Source organism: Vigna radiata, chromosome 6, assembly GCF_000741045.1.
Source record: "Vigna radiata var. radiata cultivar VC1973A chromosome 6, Vradiata_ver6, whole genome shotgun sequence".
In the NCBI taxonomy this organism is placed as follows: domain Eukaryota; kingdom Viridiplantae; phylum Streptophyta; class Magnoliopsida; order Fabales; family Fabaceae; genus Vigna; species Vigna radiata.
In genome coordinates, this window is record NC_028356.1 from 9,211,262 (window position 1) to 9,221,821 (window position 10,560).

At 31.6% G+C, this 10,560-nt stretch overlaps 1 protein-coding gene across 1 annotated transcript; it reads left to right on the top strand.

The window, feature by feature from the left end:
* The first annotated feature begins 7,014 nt into the window (after positions 1-7,014).
* Positions 7,015-10,323, top strand: LOC106764873 (WRKY transcription factor WRKY24). Its single transcript, XM_014649302.2, has 5 exons — positions 7,015-7,452; positions 7,865-8,053; positions 8,133-8,746; positions 8,860-9,021; positions 9,534-10,323. The coding sequence occupies exons 1-5, from the start codon at positions 7,144-7,146 to the stop codon at positions 9,979-9,981; spliced, it is 1,722 nt and encodes a 573-aa protein (XP_014504788.1). The 5' UTR covers positions 7,015-7,143; the 3' UTR covers positions 9,982-10,323.
* Positions 10,324-10,560: the final 237 nt, after the last annotated feature.

Genomic DNA, 10,560 nt, shown 5'->3' on the forward strand with positions numbered 1-10,560 from the left:
TAATAAAACTGTTTAATATTAAAATAATCGAGTCTCATTATTTTTTACTACCACCACTTCTAAAAATACCATTTTCTAGAGTTTTACATTTACAATCTTAAAAGAAAAAGAATATATATATATATATATATATGACTAAGATTTAACTTGACATCATTCATACATTAACCCTCTAAGATTAAAGAGTGAGCCAAGTAAAGAAAAGTCTTGTCCTTGAAAGAAAATTTCATATTTTTAGTGAAGACATATCACACAATTATCCATATATGGGCTCTCTAAGCTAGAGGAGTGAGCCAAGTGATAAAGAGTTGTAACACTTCGAAAAAAGAAATTGATAACTTTGTTAAGGAATCACCTTTACATCATTTGTACATTGGCCCTAGACTAAAGGAGTTATCCAAGTGATAAAAAGTTTCAATGCTTTGAAAGAAAAATTGTACATCTTTTATTGAAACATTTGTACATTATTCCTCGGAATCAACAAATGAGATAAAGTCATATCATAATAGACATGTGACTAGATTATGGAAACTGTGACAATTATCTTAAGAAACAATAATAATTTTTATTTTTTTTGATATCGGATTCAAGAGATCCAAGGGATAAAGATCACCATGGTGGTTGGTAAGATATACTTGACTTGTTTACCTGTAAATGAGGGGTGAATTATTTGTACAAAAGCCAAGTGATCTTCAAGAACTCTAAGAAGTGGCAAGGTGTTTTATTTTTGCATTAAGTTAGTAACATTATCTTATTCAAGTTCTTTGGGTTTTTTAAGTTTTTTTTGGACGAGTTATTGTTTGAAAAAGGTAATCATTTCTTGATTCAAGTTGTGAATTTGCCAAGTTCTAATTATTGTGAGTGATTGTTATCTAGAGGAATTTATAGTTAAAATAACTCGAAGGAAGGTTCAACTAGGGGTGTCGAAGTGAGCTATAGTTCGTGAGCCAGCCTATCAGTCTACCAAAACGGAGTAGGTTAGGTTGGAATTTTCAACTTGATGGCCTGTTTTGTTTGTTTTCTTTTAATTTAAAATTTAGAATTAAAATGATTAAAAAATTAATTTTTTTATATTATATTTTTATAAAAATGTAAATATGCAATACTATTATAATTTAAATCATTAACATTACAAATTAGGTTCTAATTATTAGTATAATAGAGTAATTTAATATGTAAATGTAATAATTATTTTAATTTATCCAATTAAAAATATTAATTAATTAATTAAAAACTCAGAAAATAATTATATGACTAAGTATGTTTTAAATATTTATTTATAAGCATATATACAAACAAATTTTGAAAATAAAAATTAAAAAAAAAGAGTGGTGAACTAACTTCTTGACCCACCTTGTAAGAGGGTAGATTGCAATTTATGGTGTGTTTTTTGGTGGCGAGCCAACCTGGCTTCACCTCTTTATGATCGACCAAAGACAAAATGGATCAAAATGGGATAGGTTAGTCATATTGTCATTCATAGGTTCAACAACACATAATGAAAAATAATCATTTTTATCTACATTATAATATTATTTCAACAATTAAGTTTAATTAACATTGTCATGGTTTTTCTTTCCAAAGCCAAGTTGAGAAATAACTATCGTTTTATGATATTTAGAAACTATTATTAGAATCATGTTTGAGTTAAGGTCTCGAGGATCAAATGCTATTAATTTCTAGTTAAAGAAAAGACGATCAACACAAAAATGTCTTTTTTTTGTTTGTAATTTTAATATGAAATTTATATATGTCTTCATGGTTGGAAAAGAAGCATCTAATTCAAAGATATTAAGGAATTTTTCTAAGGAGATCCAATGATGATACTTGAAGGTTAACTAATTTAGATGTAGTGTATAACGTATTAATGACATTCTAATTACCATATTTTCATCATGTGTAAGAAGTTATTACCTTAAAGATATCATGTGTATGTTAAAAAGAGATGTTATTATACCTAGGGATGACAACTCGACTTATCCATGGAAACAAGTTTTATTATTTCATCTCATCCTTGAAATAAAAATTCCCACCATATCCATTCCCATTTTTATATCCATTGAGTATAAAACTTTTGTCCCATTTTCATACGTAACAAGCATATCATTATCATGTCATACTAATTTTCTTATTATTTCAATATTAATTAACTAATTTTTATAAAAGAATAAAACAAATAAAAGAAGACAAAATATAATATTATGAAATATTTAATATAAAAAGAATGTATTCAATGTCAAATATTGTAACATCCCAAAAATTATAGCATAATACTATATAAGGAGTTAACGTATAATCATATGATAGAACAGTTACAGGAATTAAAAATAATATTTTATAGATGTCCTAAAATACTTAAGAATTTAAACTTTACAATAGTTCTTAAAGTCTGCTACAAAATATAAGAGTTAAACTGAACGGTTCCCAAAACTATGTTTAAACCGAACAGTGATACAAAAGATCACACCAATACTACTGACCAAAGGGTCATATACTAAACTTCAGTGTTTTCCCCATCCCAGCGCTTCTTCCAGTAAGCATTTGTTCCCCTCTACTCACATCCATAAGATGATCATAGTAGTGACAAGGACGACCGAACGGACAACATGACAATACGGAAAATAAAGGTAAGCTTATGTAATTTAACTAATCATATCAGTCCTACCAATTCAACAAGTACCTAAACATATAATCAACCAAGTAATTGAAACATATAATCACTAAACATTCATTTAAGACACTAACCAAACACATAATACAGTTACAGACCGACCATGTGATTTGACCATTCGGACTAGTATATAATGTCGAGTTCTAGGGGTTTGTGCATTGGGCGGTGAAGTAACTGGAACACCCTCAGCTGTCACCCAGGTTAGTCCAATATAATTCATATAAACCTCTGGTGTGGTGAAGTAACTAGAACACCCTCAGCTGCCACACTAGGGTAATCCGATAAAATTGTTATAAATTAATCAAACAAGGACCTCCTGCTATTGTCACCACATGATTCATCACTCTCTACTTGAGCATGGATGATCATTAGTATTTTAGGATAAACCCCATTGGACACTCCGGCTATTCATACGGTCAATCACAACAAATATCACCATCATGTACCCTCTCTGTGACGATCATAGAATTACGTCCATCAACCATATTTTTCATCATCACAATAACACATTCACGAACCTCAATTCATATAAATCTTTATATATCAACATACTTAGCCACCTATACAACCAAATTGAACAGTATAGTAAAAATCTGAATCTAGAATAAGACCGAAAGGAAATAGTATTATATCCTACGAGCATGACCGAACGATAACAACACCTTTAACTCAAGAATATAACTGAACGGTCAAGTAACAAGATAGCTCCAGTATGAGCTGAATACAGTCTAAGATCGAATAATAATAATCTTGAGTCGAATACTAAAGACTTAGACATAATACTTATACCTTAGGCCGAGCACTTTGAGGTTAGGCCAAACACTTTGGAGCTTTGGCCGAACACTAGGAGCTTTGACCGAACACTTAGAGCTTAGGCCAAACACTTGGAGCTTTGGCCGAGCACTTATAGCTTAGGCCAAACACTAGGAACTTTGGTCGAGCACTTGACTATAAGACGAAGTTCTCTTCAAGAGACCGAGTGTCAGTACAAGACCGAACACTCTTTGAAGGATCGAGTGTCAATACAAGACCGAACACTCTTTGAAGGACCAAGTGCGAGTACAAGACCGAACACTCTTTGCTGATAAATTATATACTTAAGGTTGACAACGAAAAATAACCTAACATTTATTCACATACTTAAGACAAGTAAAATCTTGAATACTTAATTTATTTGAGTACCTTGACTAGACTGACTATTAAGTAGAAAGAGGAAACCTTAACTAAATCGATGCTTACTTTCAACATACTAATAGAAGACCGATCGGTAATCAACTGAAACTCTCTACAGAAAGAGAATCCAGTCAAGACCGAACACACCAAGATCAAACCGAATGGTCATGAATGACTCTCGGTGACAAATTACAAAATTCTGTAGAATGCAGCAGAGTTAAGGCTCAACCCTATTCCTACCCAGTTCTTGACAATTTATCAAACATTAAAGCATACAATCAAACATACAATATCAACCAAATCATCAACATACCATCATTCAAGCATACAACCATTCATAACAAAGAATCATAATTAAATTATAAGCTTCCCTTACCTCAAACTCAGAAAAATTCTATGCTTTCACCGTATGGCCTACACCTCAAGTAACTTCTAGGGCTCTCTATAAGCTTCTGATTGGTGAAGAAGAACCAACCATAGAAATAGAGATAGAAAACAGTTTCAGAGAAGGAATTTATGAACACATGCAAGCTAAACAATGCTTACATGTAACAGAAAAAGCATGGATTGCAAAAGGTGACCAGGTTGGACTTACCACTTTGAAACTGCAACTTGATCGGTTTAAATGGAAGCCCTTGATGCCTCAAATATTCAGACAGTGGCTGATTGGTGATTGGAGGAAGAAAATGTTAGAATTTGTAGAGAGAAGAAGGAAGGATTCTAGAGAGAATAAGGAGAAAATGAGTTTCAGAAATTTGGAGAAGAAGGTGCGTGCAAAGAAGTGACACTAGTTTTGAAAATCCCAACTTAAATACCACCGTAAAAAACCGAACAGTCCACTCTACTGTAGCCACCTGTCCTCCACTTTTTGAATTTTACATTCTCTTCTTTGACACCAAGATCCCACTAAGCTAGAGAATTTAAGGCTTCTAACAAATATTTAGAAAAAAAATTATAATATATAAATATTAAAATATAAATAACAATTGAATAAAATTGAAAAATTATATAAAATATTATGCAACTACATATAAATAAAATTTTATAACAACTAAACATCTATTCATTTTAAAAACCTTAACGGAACAAAATTGATAAAGTTAGAAATATTTTTAAAATATTAAAAAATATTCAAATTTAAAAATATTTCAAATGTTTATTTATTTCCTTGATCCAATGAAATCTATCTTTTTATACATTACTAAATGTTATAATACATAAATGAAATCCTATAAAAAAAATTAAGTTAATAATAGATCGAATTTAGACATAGATCTTTTAACTTTTAAAATTATTGTATTATATTAAATGAAACATCTTAATTATAATGGTAAAATTACACTTATGATAAATAATTAGAAAATAAAAATAAATAAAATCGAATTTAGAGATAGATCTTTCTACATTTAAGCTTCATCATAATAAAATTAAATTATTGAATTATAGTAAATAAAAAATCTTTATTCAATGTAAAATTACGTTTATGATAAGGAATTGCAAAATATAAATAATTATAAAAAATCATTAAAATAATATTCTACATGATATAAAACAAAAAATAAAAAAATAAAAATAATAAAAATGACTAAATGTGTGTCTTATAAATGATTTAATACACACTTAAAAAAATTGCATAAAGAAAAGAAATTATGATTAAGGATCAAAAGAAAATAAAGAAAATAAGTTTTTTTATATTATCTGATAAATAAATGGTTTATGCAATTAAACTTTTAAAATCTAAAAACTATTTGATTAATTAAAATTGATAATACTCCACTTAAATATATCCATACAAAATAAAAGGGAAATACTTTAGAAATGTGAATAAATTTTGTAGATATATGACAAGCTAAACAATTAAAATGAAAGAAAAAAAAGAGTTACAAAATTAAATATTAAGAAAATAATTTGGATATTATTTTGATTAACTTAATTAAGGTTTACCTTCATCATAAATTTAAGTATTTTTAGTTAAGTTATTATTATTTTTTTATTAAATACTTAAAAATTTTATATTTTTCCATTGAATCTCTATTATTATTTTTTCTATTTGAGTTAAGTAGTTGATATCTTGTCCCACAATTTTACTTGTTTCACTTATTAAGAAAATAAGGTTATGTAATTAATATAAAAATAAAATAATATTTTAGATAATATAATACCGTCACAAATTACATTTATTGTTTATTTTAAAACATGTTGATTAATGGTGACACATACAATTCTAGAGAACTAAAAATATGATGTGAAAGCTATTAAAAAACATAATAATTTCATTATTTATCAAACTTTTAATAAGAATAAGATGTCATTTTATATTTGTTATAATATCAATTTTATATTGTCCTTAACACATACAAAATCACTTACAAATAAGTAAGGAAGATAACACAATAAAACAATAATTATTTACTCTATTAAAAGAATCAAATGACAGATTTAATTAAAAACATAGAATAAAAAAAATAAACAAGACTCAATTACAAATTTTCAAATTCATCCGTAGTTAAACTTAATTTTATTAAGGTATTATTTATCATTGTTATTATTATTTTTTCTATTATTATTATTTTAATATTATTATTATTATTTGTCTCATTTCTCTTATATCTCATCTTCTTTACCATTATGTTTTCATTTTCCAACACATTATGTAAGCAGTCTGTCCATTTATCTCTCTTTTTATGTGTCTTATTTCCCCTGACACACGGAACATGTACAGAATTGTTCACATAGCATAGACACCTTTGTTTGTTTCTTCTTAATAAAAAACAAAAGCAGTTTTTGTTACACAATCTAGTTAAAAACATGGGAAACTATATGAAACACTCTAAAAACAGTGTTCAAAAGTAACAACATAATCATCTTGGATTCTAGCACTGCAATAGTGGCTAACTTGTTAGCTTTAAAGCAGAAAAAAAAAAGACTTTAAAGCATAGGAGCTGAAGCCATTGAAGATTCTAAACTGCACACATAGCAGCAGTAACCCAAACAAAGAAGCAAATCTCAGTGCAAGCCTAGCAGCCATCCAGTCAAACCCACGAGCTTTGACTAAAAAAAGCACTTTTAAAAATTTCAAAAAATAGAAAAAAAGAAGAAGATATACACGGTGGCAAATTTTCAGCGGTCAAACAATCCCTTCATTTCTAGTTTCTTACCTTCCCAGAAATATCGTCCCCCAATAGAAACCAAAGCCTTGTGCAATACGTACCCTCATCCTCTTTATATTAAACATTTCCATTTCCAACTTTCAAAGATTTTCTCTCCACTCCTTCTTCTTCTTCTCCTTTTCCTCTCCCATGGCTTCTTCTACTGGTAGTTTAGATACCTCTGCAAGTGCAAACTCCTTCACCAACTTCACCTTCGCCACGCACCCTTTCATGACCACTTCTTTTTCTGACCTCCTTGCTTCTCCCACAGACAACAACAAGTCTCAGGGTGCTTTGTCTGAAAAAAATGCCTCTGGTGTGCCCAAATTCAAGTCCACTCCACCTCCTTCTTTGCCTCTTTCCCCTCCTCCCATTTCTCCTTCTTCTTACTTTGCTATTCCACCTGGTTTGAGTCCCGCTGAGCTTCTTGACTCTCCGGTTCTCCTTAACTCTTCTAATGTCAGTTTCACCCCCTTCTCTTGTTTTACTTGTTTTGTTGTTTGAGTCAGGTTGTTGAGAAAAATTTGAACAAAAAAAAAAATGAAAGGTTTTTAGTTTTTGATGGATATTTCTGTTGGAACCAGACATGGTTAGCATGAGTTGTATGAGAGAGTTTTGTAGTTTAGTTTTTCTTTTCTTTTTTGTTTTCCACTTATGTGAGATAATTGTCATGTAAGTAAGAGATTTGTTCAGTAGTTTGTATGTCAAAACAAGGAGATTTCTTTGGAATTTGAACTTGCTTTTTGCTTCAGATTTTTGTTTTCTGTTTTTATAATTTTGATTTTCTTATATACAGACTTGTGGTTCCTGTTTGGCAGACTTGCTTTTTTTTGTTGATGTTGAATTAATGAGTTTGTGTTTCCAAATACAGATACTGCCGTCTCCAACAACTGGAGCATTTGTTTCTCAGAGCTTCAATTGGAAGAGCAGTTCAAGGGGAAACCAGCAAATTGTCAAAGAAGAAGACAAAAGCTTCTCAAATTTCTCTTTCCAGACCCAGACGAGGCCTCCTGCTTCATCCACATTAACATATCAATCTTCAAATGTTGCAGTTCAAGCAGTAAGATGCTTTTCTCTTGTTGGATTTTTGCATTATATGTTATTCTTTTCTAAATTTTCAATCTGATCCTTTGCAACAGCAAAATCCATGGAATTTTCAAGATGCCACAAAGCAAGATAGTTTTTCTTCAGGGAAGGGTATGATGAAAACTGAAAACTCTTCTTCCATGCAGAGTTTCCCTCCTGAAATTGCCAGTGTCCAAACTAACCATAGCAATGGGTTTCAATCTGATTTTGGAAATTATCCCCCACAATCTCAGACCTTAAACAGAAAGTCAGATGATGGATACAATTGGAGGAAGTATGGCCAAAAACAAGTGAAAGGAAGTGAGAATCCAAGAAGTTATTACAAATGCACATACCCAAATTGCCCTACTAAGAAGAAGGTTGAGAGGTCTTTAGATGGACAAATTACTGAGATAGTTTATAAGGGTACTCATAACCATCCCAAGCCTCAATCTACTAGGAGAAACTCATCATCGTCCTCTTCTCTTCCAATCCCTCCTTCAAATCCCATCAGCAATGAAATCCAAGATCAATCATATGCTACTCATGGTAGTGGGCAAATGGATTCCGCCGCCACCCCAGATAACTCATCTATATCAATAGGAGATGATGATTTTGAGCAGAGTTCTCAGAAGTGTAAATCAGGTGCAGATGAATATGATGAAGATGAACCTGATGCAAAAAGATGGTGAGTTTTTACTTCATTACTTTGTATCATAATTAAGGTTCCCTATTCCACTTTTTCTTGTAGTATCATTTGTGTGGTTAATTCCACATCTAATTTTTTCATTAATTCTTCAGGAAAATTGAAGGAGAAAATGAGGGTATGTCAGCGCCTGGTAGTAGAACAGTAAGAGAACCTCGAGTTGTGGTTCAGACAACCAGTGACATTGATATCTTAGACGATGGGTACAGATGGAGAAAATATGGGCAGAAAGTAGTAAAGGGCAATCCAAATCCAAGGTAAACAAAGACAATCACTGTAGTCTTAACTTTTGTCCAACTTTTTAAAAGTTGTTATACTTTGAAGAAACACTAGATGGAGAATCCATTAAGGAATTCCTCATTCTCATGTTAATTATAATTGAAACAGTTGAATTTAGATACAAAGAATGTCCTAGGAGACTAACAGGAATTCCTTGTAGGTAACGTAGTTATTAACTTACTTTATATGGCAGTGGGTAAAATTTTTGTTGTAAGTGTACATACCATTTTTTTGTCTTGTGTAAATGTGGTAAAGACATTATAACTGCATGATGGCTGCTATTTCTTTGCCTATATCTTCCTACCTTGTAATGATGATTTTCTTTGTGGAAATTCTGCTGTACACTACTATACTTGTGCCAGTTTTTCCTTTCCCTTGTCTGAAATTCCTTGGTCAAATTTGGCAACTTTGATTTTTCTCTTGTGATTTAGAAGAATAAAAGTACTCTCACGTTGGCTGGTCTGATGTTGTTATTAACTTTGACATGTAGGAGTTACTACAAGTGCACACACCCAGGATGTCCAGTGAGAAAGCATGTGGAACGAGCCTCACATGATCTCAGAGCCGTGATCACAACCTATGAGGGAAAGCACAACCATGATGTTCCTGCAGCCCGTGGCAGTGGTAGCCATTCTGTTAACAGACCACTGCCAAACAATGCTGCAAACCCCACCACTGCAGCCACTGCCATAAGGCCATTGCCAGTGATCCATCACACCGACAACTCGGTTCAAAGCCAAAGGCCACAAGCACCACCATCAGGGCAATCACCCTTCACCCTAGAGATGCTACAAAGTCCAGGAAATTTTGGATTCTCAAGTTTTGGAAATCCAATGGGTTCTTACATGAATCACCAACAATTATCTGACAATGTTTTCTCCTCCAGAACCAAGGAGGAGCCCAGAGATGACTTGTTCCTTGAATCTCTCCTATGCTGAAGGATATTTTTTTCCCTTTCGATAGACATAGAAAGTTTACAAATTTTGGAAGGGGGACTAGGATTTAGTGGACAAATAAGGTTCATTCCATTTATTGCATTTTTTTGTTTGTTTTGTTGTAAATTTATACAGCCACAGGATTGGTATAGTATATATTCCATAACTGTTGTATGTCGTAGATGGTGTTGCTGAAATTTTTTCATTACTTTGAGGTTTCTCTCTGGTCGGAAAGAAAACCTCATATTAATCTTTTGTAAGACAGTTAGTAGTTAATCCCTTGTCAATTGTTCACTACAAAGACAGTAAACTTCACAAGAAATGTGCATTATTTCTGTTAAAACATTAAACTTTGATTTACAAACACAGTCATAAACAAATGTAACTGATAAGAAAGAAGTTGAATTTGATGATTGGAGGAGCATAAGGACAAGTCATGCATTTAATTGGATGCCATACTAGTCAAAGATAAGGTGCTGGCTTGTTTGGTAGGGAAGCTGGTCAAGGTCAACTTTGGTTGTTTCCTTGCATTTTTCTTCCTTAAACAAATGGATGCTTCCAGGTAGCAACCCTATCTATCTA

Bases quoted from the DNA above. Each gene is read 5' to 3' on its own strand.
- LOC106764873 (XM_014649302.2), top strand. From the start codon at position 7,144: ATGGCTTCTTCTACTGGTAGTTTAGATACCTCTGCAAGTGCAAACTCC. The intron at 8,054-8,132 runs GTAAGATGCTTT...CCTTTGCAACAG, and splicing joins CAAATGTTGCAGTTCAAGCA to CAAAATCCATGGAATTTTCA. The intron at 9,022-9,533 runs GTAAACAAAGAC...TTTGACATGTAG, and splicing joins AAGGGCAATCCAAATCCAAG to GAGTTACTACAAGTGCACAC.